General features: G+C 49.1%; 1 protein-coding gene across 6 annotated transcripts in view; it reads left to right on the top strand.

Annotated features, from left to right (window-relative positions):
• The window catches only part of Kcnk5 (potassium two pore domain channel subfamily K member 5), a 40,504-nt gene extending 31,754 nt beyond the window's left edge, over window positions 1-8,750 (top strand). For 3 of the 6 annotated variants that reach the window (XM_087911905.1, XM_087911908.1, XM_087911909.1), the window contains 4 exons: window positions 2,419-2,530; window positions 3,413-3,579; window positions 3,742-3,910; window positions 6,260-8,750. In XM_087911905.1, the coding sequence (XP_087768031.1) occupies window positions 2,419-2,530; window positions 3,413-3,579; window positions 3,742-3,910; window positions 6,260-7,125 (1,314 nt within the window). In that variant the 3' untranslated portion in view covers window positions 7,126-8,750. Of the gene's footprint in view, window positions 1-743; window positions 809-2,418; window positions 2,531-3,412; window positions 3,580-3,741; window positions 3,911-6,259 lie in introns of those variants that run through there. The other 3 variants (XM_087911907.1, XM_087911910.1, XM_087911911.1) reach the window with 3 other exon arrangements.
• Window positions 8,751-19,006: the final 10,256 nt, after the last annotated feature.

Genomic DNA, 19,006 nt, shown 5'->3' with positions numbered 1-19,006 from the left:
TGTTTATTGATTTGCTTGTTTGGGTTTTTGTTTGTTCGAGATAGGGTCTTATTATGTAACTCTAACTAGTCTGGAACTTGTTATATAGTCCAGGCTGGCCTCAAACTCAGAGATCCACCTCCCTTTATTTCCTGAGTGCTGGGATTGAAGCCATGAACCATCACACACTCAGCCTATTATTTATTTATTTAAACTTAATTTTTATAAATTTTAACTCTATGTATGTGTGTGTGTTTGGGTATGTGCAAATGCATGAAGGTGCCCCTGGAGGCCCCAAAACACTGGATCTCCCAGAAGCTGGTGTTACAGGTAGATGTGAGCAGCTTGGTGTGGGGACTGGGAACCAAACTTGGATCATCCACGAGTAGACTCTTAACTTCCGAGCTACCTCTCTAGCTCCTTGCTTATTTGTTTTTGAGACAGAGTCTCTACCAAAGGTTGGCTTTAAACTCCTAATGCTGCTTCTACCTTCCAAGTGCTGGGATGCAAGTGTGCCACCTGGGCTAGGTGAGCACTCTACAGTCAAGTCATATCCCCCGTTCGCACACACTTTATCTGTTTTATTTCAGGCTGTCTGGCTTAAGATTTCTGTTTGAGGTAACAGGTGGGGACTGAAATGGTTCTGCCTTTTTTTTTCTCATCTGTTTAATGTCAACACGTGGGGCTCTGGAATTTCCTCATTCTCTTGGTCAGACAGATTTTTAAAGTTAAAAGTTGGATGCTAAGGTGTGGCTTGTTACCAGCAGGTGTGAGATCCTGTAATCAATCCCCCTGAACTGAAGAAAGAACCTGTTGGATGGTCCTACAGGTCTGTATCTAAGATGCCCTTCTACATAGATTGCTTATACCTGAGTGCCCTGGGTAGTGTCACTCTGAGATCCCGTTTCCCATGTCTCCTAGGCTTGGGAATGACAGTGGGAGGTAGAGCAGCAAGCGGCCTGTGGTCTGATGGGGTGTCGGGAAGGCATGTCATCATGGAAAATTCTTCACTGAGTACGCAGATCCATTTACACAGCCTCGGCTGCTTCTGCAAACTGTGCATTCCTTCAGAGCCATCCATGCGTTCCCTCCTTCCCTCCAAACCTCAGTCATGCTTCGGGCGGCTTAGAAATAATGGCTTCTCCACTTTGCCTTTGTTTCCAGCTCTCACTGTTCCCTGCTGTCCTTGGCTTGGATTTTATAGGAAATTTGGCTGAGTTTCTGGTCTCTAGTCTGATGGGTCACCCTGGGGCTGACCTTGAATGACAGAACTTGAAACGCTCCATTCCCCATAAGGGGCTCTCGGGTACAGGCTCTGGCAGCTGGTACAGCTCCATGGGTTGGATGAGTTGAGTGATGGGCAGAGCCGAAGTTCGGAGTAAGGTGGATAGAGGTATGTGGAAGTAGGTGTGGTGCTTTGGGAATGCCTGCCCTGGGGCCCCCTGCCTATTGAAACTCTATGGGACTGATAACATAATTTTGATCACCTTGAAGTGTACACCAGTTTATCTGTCTCTGCTCCAACAGTCTGTCAGGAGGAGGTCACATGAGCATCTCCCCCACCCTGTGTGTGTGTGTGTGTGTGTGTGTGTGTGTGTGTGTGAGTGTGTAGGGGTGGGGAGGATGGTTAACTGGTTTGCACATCCCCAAGGACAAGGACACATATCCTTGGCCAAGAGATAGTGAGCTGAACTCAGTGGCTGTCCCACAGGGAAAGTGGTTGGAAGTTCCTTCCCAGGCCATAGAGGACTTAGGTATAGGAGACTTCCAAGATAACTGCATTGCATATGGAGCTCTTGGAGTTCAGTCCTGGGACCAGCACCACCAGGGAACTCTTTCGGAAAGCCCTCTTCCTGGCAGCCTGTGGTAAAAGCTTTCTTAGCTTTGTGGGTGATTTGGAAACATGTTTCTGTCAAATTTTGGAGCCAAGTGCCTACTTCACGTAGCTATGTGGACCAGGGTAGATCATTCAACCTTCCTTGTCTTCTCTATAAAATGTTTCAGCTGTATAATAACGACAGTGCTAGAAACTCTGATATTGGTTACGTGAAGGCACTCTGAGGTGTGTTGCCGTTGGCTTGGGGCAGGTTCTCAGGTACCCCAGGCTGACTTCAAAGGATGGTCTTGATCCTGATCGTTTATTCCCTTCTTATTTGGTTTTTTGAGACAGGGTTTCTCTGTGTAGCCTTGGCTGTACTGGACCTCGCTCTGTAGACCAGGCTGACCTCGAACTCAGAGATCCACCTGCCTCTGCCCCAAGTGCTGGGATTAAAGGCGAGCGCCACCACTACCTGGCTCCTCCTGCCCCTTCTTCAGTATCAGCTTTTATAAGTGTGTGCCATGATGCCAGGCAAGGAGGACTAGCACCCAGAAATCATTTCAGCCCTGACCTTCCCTGTTTTTTTTTTTGTTTTGTTTTGTTTTGTTTTGTTTTTTTAGGTGGTGTCCGATGCTGCAGATCAGGGTGTGGCCATTACAGGTAACCAGACTTTCAACAACTGGAACTGGCCTAATGCGATGATTTTTGCAGCCACGGTCATCACCACCATTGGTGAGTCCCCTTAGACCTTCAGTACACCCACGTTCACATCCTCACTCCTCAGAACCATGTAGGAATCCAGCTTTGGTGACTGAAGCCTTGTTGGCTATCAAGTACACACACAGTTTTACCCTGTCCTGATTAGGAAGAAGTTCATAAGTCCTGGGTAATTGGTTATACTTGTACAACTACTTCCATAGGTCCTGATTTGAACTTGGTATTTGTATTATTTCTGCATATGTATGTATGCATAGTGTGTGCATGATGTGAGTGTATGTGTGTTTGTGTTTGTATGGGCACACATGTATATGTGGGAGTCCCAGGTTGGCATCGGCATCTTCTTTGGTTGCTGTCTACTTTATGTATTAAGGCATGGTCTCTACCAAACCAAAAGTTCACCATTTTGGCTAATCTTGCTAGTCACTTTGCTCCAGGGATCCAATGTCTTTGCCACCTGTGTGCTGGGATGTTATAGGCAGGCCACCACACCCACCCAGCCCTTTACTTGGATTCTGAATTCTGCTGGGTCTCTTTAGGTAGCAATATTGTCATGGTCTGGTGGCCAGAGCCACACAGGTTAGATAGACTTCTCATTGCCCAAAGCTCCAATATTATCTGACTATGTGACTCTAGAAGTCAGTGGCTTAAAGCAGTTACAATCTTCCACCTTTGGGGGGTTGGCTAGTTTCAACTGACAGTTCTTGTGTGGGCTCTCCAGTACATGGTAATCAAATAGTGACTGCCCCGCTGGCCTGGAGTCCATGCTATCTTAAAGAGTGTATCTTTCTGAAGCTGGTGTGTGTGTGGTTGCATGCATGCAGGAGGCAAGAACGCAGCTGTGGTTCCATAATCTTGGCTGTGATGTGTCTCTTACTTCACTCTATCTTCCCTCAGGTTATGGCAATGTGGCTCCCAAGACCCCAGCTGGGCGCCTCTTCTGTGTCTTCTATGGTCTGTTTGGGGTGCCACTGTGCTTGACGTGGATCAGTGCCCTGGGCAAATTCTTCGGGGGACGTGCCAAGAGGCTGGGCCAGTTTCTTACTAGGAGAGGAGTGAGCCTGGTATGTCTCAAACCTTAGATACAGAGTTAAGGGGTGGAGAGAGGTGCTGGTACAGATGCTGGCTGTCCTGTTGGGTCTGCTTGGCATCTTGGGCTCTTGTGTCCCAGCTGGGATCCTAGAGTTCTTTCCCATGGCTGACTTGCTTTTCCATCACTCCACCAGCGGAAGGCTCAGATCACATGCACGGCTATCTTCATCGTGTGGGGCGTCCTGGTCCACCTGGTGATCCCACCCTTTGTGTTCATGGTGACAGAAGAATGGAACTACATCGAGGGCCTCTACTATTCCTTCATCACCATCTCCACCATTGGCTTTGGGGACTTTGTGGCTGGTGAGTCCCTGCCTCCCCCCCCCCCACCTCTGCCAGTTCAGTCTGAAGACTGCCCTTTGTTGGGGTACCGCTCCTCTTGGTCGTTAGCCTTTTATCTCTCTCCTGCTTCCCCCTGCGCACACACAAACACACACACACACACACACACACACACACACACACACACCCCACCAGCTGAGCCAGGGTGTCTCCCAGACAAGGGAGGCCTTCTCCCCACTGCCCTGCCCCCTCAGCCTTGCACGCCTCCTCTGCTTAATCCCCACAGGCAGTGAAGAGGTTCTTTGTCCCCTTTGTTGTGAGGGTTTGCGCCTGTCCCAGCCACCCATGCTCAGTTCCTTGTGCCGATGTCCTGCACAGCCTCCTGATTCCTAATTATCTTGAGACCCTTTTGAACCAATGTCAGTCTGTGCCCCCCCTCCCCCGACCTCCACCTCTGCTCCCAGAGGTCACCGCACCAGCTGCTTTGCCCAGAGGGCAAGTGGAGGTCATGCCTCTGCCCCATTTTGTGTGGAATGCTGTGAGGGGGCAGCTGAATGGGTGGAGGGAACAAGACGCTTGCTATAGTGAACACTCCTGACCCCAGCTTCCTGGGACCTGCCTGCTGTCTGAACATAAAGTTACAGGCACAACCCAATCATTGTTTAGTTCCAGTGCCCCAGAGCCTGCTGAGGATAAGCCTGTGGCACCTTTAGCCATACTTCTGAGCTACAGTGAGACACTAGACCCGGCCTCCTATCTTTCGTGGTCTGTATCAAAAGTTACACACTTCAGTCTGCTTTGGTTCCTCGGTGCTGAGGGAAGAAATCAGCCATGTGAGGTTGGGACTGCATTGTGCCATTTTCCGACTCCACTTGTAATCAGAAGCCCTGTGCAAGATTGCCTTCAGATCAGGGTGCCTCCTCAGTCAGGGGCTCTAGCTCCTGCTCCAGAGAAGACCCTGATAAGGGCTGGAGGTTGAGGTTGCTTCTTCTAGGCCCTTCATTTAAGTTACTACCCACTTTAGAGGGCAGGATGCAGGTCAAAGTAGCTGCAAATAGAAACTTAAAAGGACTCTGGTGCGTGTGGTGGTCAGGGGCCAGTTTCAGGGGTTGGTTCTCTTCTCCTACCATGTGTCCTGGGGTGCAAACTCAGGTCCTCAGGAAAGCACTGTTACCCACTGAGCCGTGTCACCTGACCATGAAGGAAATCCTGACTAATTCTAGAAGAAAGGTGAACCTCTGGAGCCATGAGGTGAAGGCATTGCTGCAGAGGAGTATGCAGAACGGTGGAGCCATCCAGGCCAATCGATCAAAGAGCTACCCTGACGAGGGCAGAGATAGGGAGGCTGACTCTACCTTGGAGGAGGGTAAAGGCAGTTTAGAGTGGTTCTTGCCAGGTCAGTGCTTCCTGGGTCATCTTGACCCAACCACCAGCATCATTCACAGTAAATCAGTTAGTCCCTCCCCAGTGCCAAGGCTGACAGCACCCCCAATGTTGAGTTTCCATTCCGTTTGTAACTGAGCTGAGATGCGCTCCCTGGCGAGGAGGAGTAGAAAAGTGCATACACATGAGCTGAGATGCGCTCCCTGGCGAGGAGGAGTAGGAAAGTGCATACACATGAGCTGGTTATTTAACAGTCGCCTCAAGAGCCCCTTTAACTCCTCTCAACTCAAGAGCAGCCTCTGTTCTGACTTTTTGCAATTAGAGAAACTGGGGCTTAGAGTTGGCCTATGCTGGAACCACAGTCCTTCAGGAAGAAGATTGATGATGTAGTCTAGGGCTCATGTATTCCTGCGTGCACACTTAAGTGTGTAGAGTCAACCTCAGGTGTCATTTGCTTGGAAGCCCTCCAACCTTGGGTTTTTGGAGACAGAATCTCATTAGCCTGGAGCTATTAGACCTGTTGATTGGCCAGTAAGCCTCAGGGCCCTGCCTGGTGTTACAGCTGTGTTCCCTTATATCTGGCCTTTCATGTTGATTCTTTAAAAAAAAAAAAAAAAAAAAAAATAAATGAATTTTTTTTTTTTTAATGTACAGGGGGATTTTGCCTACATGTGTGTCTGTGTGCCTGATGCCTTAAGAGGCCAGAAGAGAGTGTCAGAGCCCCTGGAACTAGAGTTACAAATGGTTGTAAGCAGCTATATTGGTGCTGGGAATCGAACATGGGTCCTCTAAGAGGACAAGCAGCACTCTTAACTGTTGAGCCAATCCCGCAGCCCTTACGTTGATTCTGATGTTGGAGCTCAGGTCCTCCTGGGCTGTCTCCCCAGGTCTCTTCTTTGGCACTGTGTTCTGCGTAGTTTACTGGAACAGCACGGCATCAGTCATTTTGGTAGGCTTCTGCTGACTCTGGGCTTCCTGTCTTCACAGGTGTGAACCCCAGTGCCAACTACCATGCCCTGTACCGCTACTTTGTGGAACTTTGGATCTACCTGGGATTGGCTTGGCTGTCCCTCTTTGTCAACTGGAAGGTCAGCATGTTTGTGGAAGTGCACAAAGCCATTAAGAAGAGGCGGCGGCGGCGAAAGGAATCTTTTGAGAGCTCCCCACACCCCCGGAAGGCCCTGCAGATGGCTGGAAGTACAGCCTCCAAAGACGTCAACATCTTCAGCTTCCTCTCCAAAAAAGAGGAGACCTACAATGACCTCATCAAACAGATTGGGAAGAAGGCAATGAAAACAAGTGGAGAGAGGGTTCCAGGATCTGGACATGGGCTGGGACCTCAAGGGGATGGACTATCTAACATCCCTGCATCCCTGGTACCTTTGGTGGTCTATTCCAAAAACCGAGTGCCCAGCTTAGAAGAGGTATCTCAGACTCTCAGAAGCAAAGGGCATGTGTCAAGGTCAGTTGGTGTGGAGGCTGAAGCGCAGGCTCCCAAAGATGACTACCCAGGCTCTGAAGTATTTATTAACCAACTGGACCGTATCAGCGAGGAGGCTGAGCCATGGGAAGCCCTGGACTATCATCCGCTCATCTTCCAAAATGCCAACATTACCTTTGAAAATGAGGAAACCGGCCTCTCAGATGAGGAGACCTCCAAGTCTTCCATGGAGGACAATTTGGCTTCAAAGGAGCAGCCTCCACAGGGGGCTGTGGCGGAGGCACCCTTGAGCACGGGTGAATTCCCTTCATCAGATGAGTCCACCTTCACCAGCACGGAGTCAGAGCTCTCTGTGCCCTATGAGCAGCTGATGAACGAGTACAATAAGACAGATAGCCCTAGGGGCACGTGAGGCAGGCCTGGCTCCCCACCTGCTCTCCAGTGGTTCTTCCCCTCGATCCCTGGGGAGAGGGCCCTGGAAATGAAATGGGGAGCCAGGGCCCTGCTTTTCCTCTGTCCTCTCCAGCTGGTTGCTTGCTTCCATGGGATGTGATGTTGGCCCAGGACAGGCCTCCATTCTACAGCCCCCACGGGGAGGCTGCTGTCCTGGGCCTGCCTTGTAGGTAGGTGTATCTGCTGACCCGAGGCATGTAGGCTGCAGCACTCACCCTGGAGGTCCTATGTCTGTTGCTTGAGTCTTGCCCCATTGTTTGACTGTCACACGGTTCTCTGAGGCCAGGAGCTTCAGCTGAGTTCACCAGTATTAATGGGCACCTCCTGCGTGTCTGGCACTGAGCTAGGCATTTGGAAGGAGGAGCTTGTAAGACCCAGAGTTGTCATGTAGGAATTCTTGAGTCTTCTGGGGAGGCACCGGAATGATGGGGTTTGGGGCACTTAAGTACCCCAGTAGTAGCAGGACCCATCTGCCCATCCACTCACTGCTCTGCCCAGCAAGTCCTTGACTGCAAACCTCAGGGCAGGGGCTGTGTGTGTCGGGGGCGGGGGGGTCCTCTATCTGTCCCAGAGCCTTGTCCCGTCTCAGATTCCCTTTGTAAGCAACAGCAGGCCCAATGCTATACCCTGGGAGTGCAGGAGAAGGATGGGTGACTATGGAAACTAGTACCCCGGGCATGGTCAGGTCCCCAGCCCCTGCGTGATGGAAGTACAAGTCCCAGCCCCAGCCTGGGCACCCACACTCCCAACCCACCATCTCATTCCTTGAGGATTCCCTCACTGCCTCTCCCCCTCACCCCTCTTTTAGTGGGGCCTATGGGGTGAATGGGGTGAGGCCACATCTTGGCTTATAGAACTGTGAATTGAGTTCCCTTCTTCAACCACTGTGTGGTGGTAGTGTGGGGGGGGTGTCAATGGGTGTGTGTGTGCGCATTTGGGCTGGGGAAAAAAGAAAATGTGAATTTTACTGGACCAGATATTCCTGGTGAGGTCTGGAAACTAGCTGCTGTATAAGTCCTTGGAGCTCAACCTCCAGCTAGCCCGCTCTGGCCTAAATGGTTTTTGTTATTAATATTTCTTAATGAATTGTTCTTTTTATACCCAGAATCTGTCATTGACTTCAGAGCCAATAAAGAACAGGGTCCCTGCAAGTGGGATGGATGTCTGTGGAGGGCACTCTGTTGTCCTTCCAGCTCTGTCAGCAAGGCCTTATGCAGAGCTGGGGGTGGGGGACGACACCACTGCAGGTCACTGGGTGCTGGGCAGGAGATACGAGTTGCAAGTTCAGCCGATAACCTGCCTCAGCCCCTTCCCTTGCCATGTATATTCTACCGAGGGGTATATAGGGCCAGAGCTCCCATCCGTGATGACAGTGAGAGGTGTGTGTCCATACCTCCACCATTCTCTACACGGTTGTAGAGGCCATGCTGGCCTCAGGGTGGGAGGGACAGCCTGGCTCCCGTGAGAAGTGTCCTAAGCTGAATGTCCTGGAGCCACACTAACCACACTGTATACATGTACTGGTGGTGAAGGCAGATGTAATTTATTTTAACATTTTTACAATAAAACACATGAACAAGCCCACTTACTGCTGTGTGGTGTGTGGGGCTGGGAGCAGGGTGGGGTGGGTGGGATGAGCAGGAAGACTCAGGACAGTCTGACGTCAGTCAGTAGGTCAGAAGGATTGCAGTAGGGCAAAGGGTGCGGCGATCAAGAACTCAAGCGAGAGAGAGCGTCAGGAGCGCGGCAGAGGAGATATCTGTTCTATCTGCTGCCGTCACAAATATCCTGCCCCAAAGCAATCGGAGAAAAAGTTATTTGGTTTACACACTTCCAGGCCATAGTCCGTCATCAAGAGAAGCTGGAGGCAGGAGTCATGGAAGAGCATCATCTGTTGGCTTGATTTATGCCTCAGTACAGGCTCCTACTTAGCTGGGTTTCTTACACGGTCCAGGACCACCTAGGGATGGCTCTACCTACAGTGGGTTGAGCCCTCCTTCATGAATTATAATCTAAACAGTCCTCCACAGCTGTGCCCACAGGCCAATCTGATCTAGGCAATTCCTCAGTGAAAGCTCTCCTTCCAGGTAGTGCCAAGTTGACAAGCCTAATCGGGACAGGTAAGGATGGTGGTGGCCAAGTCTGCCCCTCACTAGCTTCCAGATAACCTTTCCAGATTTTACACCCCACAAAGTACAAAGGGCAAATCTTCACCCTGCAGTGGTTCTGTCCTAGGAGTGAACGGAGCAGGAAGCAGACGGGTTTCTGAGGCACATAGTTGTAAACGTTAGTAAAAGTGGGGAGGTTGGCTTTGAACCTGGGCAGCACAGTTCCTGGCCTGTCCACAGCCGTTGTGATGGGATGAGAAGGTGGCTAGTAGGTTTGTGGTAGGTCTGACAACACTGAACGGGCCTCCCATCACCAAGAGGTGAATCGGGACGTTCCCAACTCAAGGAGTTTGTAAACGGCATATAGCCAGGGCATGGACACCCTGTTTGTTTGTTTGTTTGTTTGTTTGTTTGTTTTTTGAGCTCGCGAGATTACTCACAGGTAGAAACATTTGCCAAGCGGCCCTGACTGCAGTTTTCTCCCCAGAGTACAGTTTAAAAAGCTAACTGAGGTGGCTAGAGTCTAATGCCAACCCTAGCACCCTATTGGAGTGGGAGCTGGAGACGGGAGAATCCGATGGAAGCTCCTGTGCACAGCACAGTGGCAGAAATACTGAGACCCTGCCTCAAACACTAGGATGGAAGTGTTGGGGACCCCCAGACCCTGAATTTCTTATAAACAACTTGTTTTCCTCTGCTCTAAGATGGCAGGAAAGTGGGTTCTGAGGAGTCTGCGGCTGAAAAATCCCGAGTGCTGGGGCGTGGCCAGAGCCCTATATCAGCTGCCCCTGGGTATCATAAAGTGGGCATTCTTGGCACTCTTGTGTCAAGGATGTTCCCATGGCCCCATCTGTATGTGTGTGTGCATGATTTTAAATTTTCAGCCTCGTTCCCATAGCGCGAAGCAAGTAGAGCACAGAACGGAACTGGTGTGGTTTTACATGGAAGAAAACTGCTCTGGAGAAGTCCTGACCAATCTGTACATACATTCTCACATTCATAAACACATTCACAAGCCTAAAAAACTCCGCCAGGGTTGAGTGGTGGTCACATATGACTTTAATCCTAGCACTCAGAGGCAGAGGCAGGCAAATCTCTAAGTTCCAAGGCCAGCCTGGTCTCCAGAGTGAGTTCCAGGACAGCCAAGGCTTCACAGAAAAATCTTGTCTTGAAGAAACAAAAATTGCCTGGTATGGTCACTCATACCTGTAATCCCCGTGCTCAGGAGGCCAAAGCAGGGGCATCCGGGAATGAACATCTTTAATGAAAGCATGGTCCACAGATGCAGCCAACTGCAACCCTTTAACCCCCTGAGTCATCTTCGCAGCCACCATGACATTTCTATAAGGAACTTGCACAGCTGCGTTGGAAATCCTGCCTGTCTGCCTATCCATTCTCTTTCCCACGTCACCCGCAACCTACACACATGCAGTCAGGTGCATAGGTTTAAGGCTTTCTGGTTTGACCTTAAGATAACAGCACCATAACATGAAAACCCTTTACCTAGCATGAGTTTGCTTCACAAACTCCTCTGACAGTTGCCATTTAAAACCTAGCATAACCCTTCTGCCCCAACAGCAGCAGTTACCGTGCCTTGAGAGGTTGAACTGGGACTCAGGGAGTGACTTTCGGGGTCAGAGCTAAAACAGACACTGAAGAACATACACTTTAGAGGGTCAGGCTGTGTTCTTCCTGTGGTCAAACTTAATCTGGGGTTTTCTGAACAAGTAGGAGAGGCTGAACCGCAGCTGCAGGAGAGCCCTGCACTCCCCAGCTTCCTGAGTGGTCATGGACAGAAAGGGTGTCCTGTAGGGGCTGATGATGGGAGGAGCAGCCCCCCACTGAAGCCCCTAGGCCAGTGTCTCAGATGAGTGAGACCAACAGACTCAGTGGAAGTCCTTGGTGTCTCTCCTATTCCAGCAGGCTGCCCTTCCCTGCTGCCTCCAGAAGCTTTTCTGCCTAGCATAATAGAGTTCCCTCCTCTCCATCAGTATGGCTGCCCTCACTGCTCTGCAGTCACTGTTAACTGGTCACCTGCTCTGTGCTGGGTGAGGTACAGGCACTTTCAGTGCTGCTAGGTGGGATGGACAAGGGCGTGAGAATAGTGCTGGTCATTTTTCTGAGTGTGTGATGGGTATCAATACTCGTTTGTGTTGGTAGTTCCTAGTCTTTTTGTTTTCCTCTCTAAGATTTATTTTCTAATTTTAAATTATGTGTGTCTAATTTTAAATATATGTGTCTTGTGTGAATATGTGCATATGAGTGCACGTATTTGTGCAGGCCAGAAGAGGGCATCACATCCTTTGTGGCTTTGAGCTGCTTAATGTGAGTGCTGGGAACTGGACTCAGGTTCTCTACAAGAGCAGTACATTCTCATAACCGCCAAGCCTTCTTTCCAGCTCCTGGAACTAAAAACAAAAACAAACCACAGCATTTCATTAATTCCTTGAAAATCTCGTGCATGCATTCAACATATTTTGATTATATTTACTCTATTATTTACTTTAGGAATATTACCTTATTCCTTCCCTGAACTACTTCCAGATTCATTTCTCACTCCCCTCCCAACTTCATATCCTCATTTTTGTCCCCCCTTTTTTGAGACAGGGTTTCTTTGTATAGCTCTGGCTGTCCTTGGAACTCTCTTTGTAGCCCAGGCTGGCCTTGAACTCACAGAGATCAGCCTTTCACTATCCCCTGAGTGCTGGGATGAAAAGTATGCACTCCACCACAGCCCAGTATAATCTCATTTTAAAGAATAACCCACTGAGTCCAATTTGTGCATCTGGGTGGGAGGCACAAATCTGGGTGGGTGGAGCATGGTGGAACCTACCAAGGGCCACTCCCCTTGTAGTCATCAGTTGTCAGTAGCTCCTTAGTGATGGAGGCTGGCGAGCCCCCCATTCCATCCATGCTGGAATATCGACTGGGTTGATCTTGTGCGGGTCTTGTGCAGCTTATGCGTGTGATGGCCCTGTCATGTCCAAAGGACACTGTTTCTTCCAGTGACGTCTCATCTGTGGCTGAGCTCTCTGCAGACACTTGTTTTCCACCGTCCACTGTGTTAGAAAGCTTCAAGATCTCTTTTATCTACGCCTTTTAAGCCTAACATATTATTAACTTCATTTTACAAACGAAGAAGCCGAAGAAAGTAATCTTCCCCAAGTTCAAACAGCTGTGAGGTGGCAGAAAACACCTGCCCAGGCTTGCGTTTCTGTCCCTCACACCACCCTCTGGCAGTCCCTGATCTGATAAGGAAAACACCTTAGCTTCTGATGGAGGTGACTGAGGCTCTGACTTCCAAGGAGTCTGCGGTCTGAGGAGTTGGGAGGCCAGAAATGGAGAGTTCTGTCTCAACTGCCTTTCTGCCTTCCTATGAGACCCCAGAAGAGTCACTATGCCAGGATGCAGGAGGAGAGAACAACCTCATCCTGGAAAATGCCTGGCAAAGGTGATTGCTTGGGGAGTTCCTAAAGCCCAAATCTGGGAAGACAGTGGGCAGGATGGGCAGATTGCCCAAGGAGAGGTATCTGGAAAGACAACTTCTCTTTGGGAGACCCCATGGTTTGGGGGGACCCCATGATTTGGTCTCAGCCCTGCCCATCTGCTTTCCATGTTTGAATAACAAGTTCCTGATTTAAAACAAACTGGTGGCGGGCGGTTGAGGCACTTGCCTTTAATCCCAGTACTCTGGAGGCAGAGGAATGTGGATCTCTCCAAGTTCGAGGCCAGCCTGGTCTATAGAGCAGGTTCCAGGACAGGCTCCAAAGCTACAGAGAAACCCTGTCTTGAAAAACCAACAAAACAAACAAAGCGTTTATTTGGGGAAATACTTGTGGAAGTTGGAGGACAACTTCCAGAACGCAAATCTCTCATTATGTGTATTCTGGGGGATCCACCTCGGGGCTTGACAGCAAATGCCTGTTGAACTGTCTTGCTGGCCCCAGATTCCCAATTTTGAAAGCCAAGTCTAACTGCCCCAGGCCCTAGGTGCTAGCTAGTCTGACTCTCCAGGGTGTTCATCTTATTCACGACCCGCTTCTTCACCGGCCTGCGCTTCACGGAGATATCTGCTGTACACTTTCCATAGCCTGTAGCTAACCCTCCCTCAGTGTGGACTGGGTGTCTTTCTCTGTGTGGTAATGTCCCCTCAGGAAACCAACTCTGCTCAAACTGCTGTGACCTGTTCAAGTTTCCTGTCTCCTACTCTTGTGCCCTCTTCCCTGGCAGAGAGCCACTCACTGGGGGTAGCCAGGGTTGGATTGCTCATGTGCACATTCCCAGCAGGGCCTGGCAATGTGAAGATGGGCTCTGCTTTCTGGTGTTTGGAAAATTCAGGGCGAATGTCCCACAAGTCCCTCTGTTCCTGGGGCAGAGGCCAAAGCAGGGACAAAGCTCATTCCATGAGGGCGAGTCTCAGCAAAGCCAGGTGGATGAACTTGAAGGACCTTGTGGCCTGATGAGTCACCTCTTCTTATGCCAAGTCACCTGAGTCCAGAAGGCAGGACAAGGGCACAGCAGACCTGATTTCTCCCCACCTGAGAGCACTGTGTACTCCAAACCTCTTTTGTGCATCTCCTCATCTTTACTTTTCAGTGTTTCCGGTGATGGGAATAGAGTTTGTTCCACCACCCACCCCACTTCTGGTGTGTCTCTGGAATGCTCCTGCCTTCACTGGCTATGCACAACTGTGCCTGGCCTCCTGGTTTATAAAGCCCTTTCACACCCATCCCTATGTGGGATTGCTCAACAAGTTGAGGCAGACAGGTGCAGTATTTTACAGCCCGATTGAAGGGTGTTTTTGCAAACAAGGAAATCTGGTGCCTTAGTTTGGGGTCCAGGAGAGCAAGGCCTCAGGCAAGATCTGGGGGATGGTCAGAAGTAACTGAAATGGAGGTGGAGTGATAATGGAGAAAGGAGAAGAGGCAATAGAGATACACTAAAACAATATTTTGAGCTAGTTGGAGGTGGTACACGCCTTTAATCCCAGTACTTGGGAGGCAGAGACAGGTGAATCTCTGAGTTCTAGACCAGCATGGTCTACAGAGTGAGTTCCAGGACAACAAGAGCTATATATAAAAACCCTGTCTCAAAAAGTAAATATATATATATTAAAGTTTGACTTATGTGCCCGCCCCCGCCCCTCAGTGTGTATGTGTATAGCACACCTGTGTGGATGGCCAAGGAGGCCAGAGAAGAATGTTGGAGCCCCTGGAGCTCGAGTTCCAGACAATAGTCAATTGCTCAACATGGTGCTAGAAAGAACTCAGATCCTCCCCAAGGGCTCTAAACTGCTGAGCCATCCCAGTCTGGAGGTGTACACTAAGTTAGCCTGAGCTCCATCCTGCTGGGGCACCTCTGTGAAGACCCAGCAGGAATTCCCCTCAGGCTGATTTCTCTGGACTGGAGGGCTTCTTTCACCCAAGAGTTCCCACTTCAGTCCCCTACCTTCCTCCACTGTGAAGGATGGAGCAGACTTACTGGCCGGATGCCTCAGACAAGTAAGTATCTTTTCCTTGCTAACTTGTTAGCAATGAGAACTGGCTACTTCCCCCAACAAAAGGAACCCCCTTAGATGTGACTACCTTTTATTTGCTTGTTTGTCTTGCAGTTCTGGGAAGAGAAACTCTTTAGAACTGAACTACATCTCCAGTCCACCTGGGCTGTTTTGATCTATAAAATAGAGAGGAGATTTCTGTCACTTTTGGGCATATGTTAGGAAAGCCTGACACTTCTGTGCTGGGTGTGGCGGGGCGAGGGTGACCACAATTTAAGAAATTCAAGCACCCTGAGACCTGAGACCCAAGCTATGAAGAAACCTATCTCCAACCATGTGGTGAGAAGATTATTGGCCAAGCTGAGACAACGTCTTAAACGTCCCAGCCCTGGGTGATGTCACAAGGAACCTAGCCAGCTATTCTGCAAATTGAAAAATTATGAGCAAGTAAGTGATGATTGTTGTAGTTTGTTTTGTGTTGCTATAACAAAATATCTGAGATAGAGTACTTTTTTTTTTTTTTTTTTTTTTGGTTTTAGAGACAGGGTTTCTCTGTGTAACAGCCCTGGCTGTCCTGGAACTAGCTCTGTAGACCAGGCTGACCTCAAACTCACAGAGATCCATCTGCCTCTGCCTCTTGAGTGTTGGGATTAAAGGCGTGCGCCAGCACCACTCAACTGAGATAGAGTACTTTATAAAGAAAAGAGGTTTGTTCGCCTTAGTGCTGGGAATCTCAGAGTATAGTAATGACATGGGCTTCTAGTGAGGGCTTCAAGGTGGATAGCATCACATGGCAAGAGAGAGAGGGAGGAAAGGAGGGAGGGAGGGAGGGAGGGAGAGAGAGAGAGAGAGAGAGAGAGAGAGAGAGAAAGAGAGAGAGAGAACTAAGAGAAAATGAGAGCAAGCCAAGAAAACAGAACTTGATTTTTATTTTATTTTTTGAAACAGGGTCTCTAGCCAAGGCTGGCCTTGAACTCTCTTTGTAGACAAAGGTGACATTGAACTACTGATTCTCCTACCTCTACCTCTCTCCCATGTGCTACCACAGTATAGGGTTCCTGGATTGAACCCCAGAGCTTTATGTATGTTAGGCAAGGACTCTCATCTACTGAGCTCCATCCCCAGATCCTGAATTTGATTTTAATAGCCTGCTTTTGGGGTAACTAGTCCATGCTCACAAAACAGGCATGAATTCCTTCCAAGGATGGTACCCCAAAGTCTAGTCATTTTCCCTAGGCCCCACCTCTTAAACATCCTGTCACCCTTAATATTGCCTTTGGGAAACAAACTGTGAAGTGGTCTTTAGCTTTGGGGACGATTTGTACACAGCTAGAAATAAATGGAACACTTGCTGGGAATAGTGTCCTATTGCTGGGAAGAAACCACAGCAACTCTTACAAATGAAAGCATTTAATTGGAGCTGGCCCACTGTTTCAGAGGTTTAGTTCACTGTTGTCATGGCACAGAGCATGGTAGCACTCAGGTAGACATGGTGCTCAAGAAGTAGTTGAGAATTCTACATTCAGATCTGCAGGAAATGAAAAGGGAGACAGTGGGGCCTGGCTGTGGACTTCTGAGACCTCAGAGCCCACTCCCAGTGACACACTTCCTCCAGCAAGGCCACATCAACTTCTAAGCAGTGTCACTAGCGGATGACCAAGCATTCAAATATGTATATATGAGACTATGAGGATCATTCTTATTCAAACCCTACAGGGACGTTACCTTGCTGGCAGGAATGAAGATATTTCAAAGAGAAACTTGCCAGTGACTATTGAAACAACAGTCCTCAAGAAACTGGGATTTTATCGGGAATTTTATGCTGGAAGAGCCAGACTGGGAAAAAAAAAAAACAAAACAATCTGAAGGGAAGAGATTTATAACTCGTCAGACCACAGTGCAGGGAGATGGGGAAGGTGCAGTGAGAATGGGCAGAGCAGCACCTTAGGCCTAGGTCATAATAGACAGTTAGCTCCTGCCTCCTACTGAGATCCGCACCTAATGTCAGGATGCGAAAGGGTGGGGTGATTGGTGGGAGGGTGGGGTGTCACTGGATCTTTTTGTTTCTCTTCCCAATGAATAAAATCACTTTTTAAAATCCCTTCTTCTTTTCACTATTATTTTGTTTAGCTGATCTAATGAGGGCAGGAGATTTTGCCTCAGCTAATAGAGTTGCCAAGCCTAGGCTGACTCCAACTATGGGAGTCCCTACATCTAGGTGGTGAGTACTGTTTTTAAAAAACCATCTCCTTTAAACACCCACCACACTGTATAAGGCTGGAAATAACATCCGCAACTGAGAACCGAGGCTCGACATCACACAGGAAGAGACAATGTCCTGCCTGCACATCTCAGTCACAGCCCAGATAGTGTGCAAGACCAGTGAAGTGGAACAAACAGAACTCAATTCTCACCAGGAGACTCATGGAGATGGCTCAGTTCATAAAGTGTAGGCTGTCCAAGAAAAGTCTGAGTCAGCAATGTGCCCATACCATCCCAGCGCTGGCCAGCCACTCTAGAAGAATCCATGAGCTCCAGGTTCAGTGAGAGACCCTGTCTCAAAAAACAAGGTGATTTGGGACTGGAGAATTGGCTCAGTTCCTGATCTAGAGGTCCCAGGTTCAAATCCCATCACCCACATTTAGTGATTCAGGATTGCCCATAATTCCAGCTCTAGGAGAATCTGACACCTTCTTCTGGCCTCTGTGGGGACACACACACACACACACACACACACACACACACACACACACACACAGGCCCATGCACACACAATCACAACAGGGGTTTTCTGGCCTCTGGAGCAATGGGAGAAAGCTCAGAAACGCCTCGGTCCTGGGAACACCTGGCTAAAGGGCTCAGAGGTTGGGGCTGTTGTGTTTCCCGCACCCCTGCCAAGCTGTCCTGTGTTTCTGCTCTGCACTGGCGTCCATGTTTACCTCTCCATTCTCTGATCTCTTCACCTGCGGCTCTGGCCAGCTGAGCTGCTGTCAGGGTTGTTGACATCACATAACTCAGAGCATATAATCTGTGTTTTTTGTGTCTCAGGGAATTGCCTAGGACACCTGTTGCTGGTGCCTGAGGAGGAAGGTAGTTTTTGTCTATCTCTCTAGATGCTCAGTTCTCTACCCTCAACAGTTCACTTTATGGAGAAAGATTCTAACTCAGGAGATGGGTCCGCTTACGCTATCTTGTAGGAGCCAAATGGCTTGCTTTATAGAACTTTTACAAGCTGGCGATCAAACTAGCTGCTTAAAGAAAAAGAACAAAAGAAACTTATATCACACGACTGAGAGGGAGCTCAGAAGGTAGGATCAGAGTTTGGTCCCCAGCACCCCAATAAAAAGAAAGCCAGGCATTGTGGCTCATCCTTGTAATCCCAGGACAGGGAAATGGAGATTTCTGAGATCTTTGGCTAAGCAGTCTGGTCTAATGGATGAGCTCCAGGTCAGTGAGAGACCTTGTCTCAAAAAACAAGGTAGCTAGCACATGAGGAAAGATAGCTAGGGTTGATCTCTGTTTCCACATACATACATACCCTTGTACTTACATACTTGCACACATATGTGTGTGTTCACACACACATACACACAAGCATATTACAAAAAATACTACCAAGATTGAACAATGGGAAGCTGAGGCAGAAAGCTTTATCACACACACACACACACACACACACACACACACACACACACACACCCCCGATAAATGCAAGAATGCAAGACCATCCTGGGATATATGTTTCAAGATCCTGTCTCAAAAGAATTAAGTTGAATTATACAAATATGTAATTAAGCTGTCCCAGCTGCCTCTCTTCCATCAGGCTCAAGTAATGCTATGATAGGCAAAAGGCAGTGCCACACACCTGTGTTCCCTGATGAGTCCAGGGAGGGTGTCATGGTTGGCATCCAACAACTTAATCACCAAGGGGTTCATAGTTGTGGTATGACAGACATGGCCACAGCAAAAGCTCAGACTCCTCAGCCCCACCCCAGAATCCTGCAGCCTCTGTTCCACCCGAGCCAGATAGCACCACCAGCATGGTAGCAGGCATTCTGCTGCATACCCGCTTGCCATGCCTATGAATCTGGAGTCTCATGCAAATCTGTGTCCCTAGTAGGTGCAGCTGCTTTGATACGTCTCAGGACTGGATTCTTAGAGAATTTTCTTGTGCAAAAGTCGTTGAGGATCCTCAGGTAAACCTTGCATGCTATAGTTCAACCAGAGGCCGTGGC

Source organism: Myodes glareolus, chromosome 12, assembly GCF_982192425.1.
Source record: "Myodes glareolus chromosome 12, mMyoGla1.1, whole genome shotgun sequence".
NCBI lineage: Eukaryota > Metazoa > Chordata > Mammalia > Rodentia > Cricetidae > Myodes > Myodes glareolus.
The sequence above is the reverse complement of the archived record's forward strand: the minus strand, read 5'-3'. Positions and strand labels throughout refer to the sequence as shown.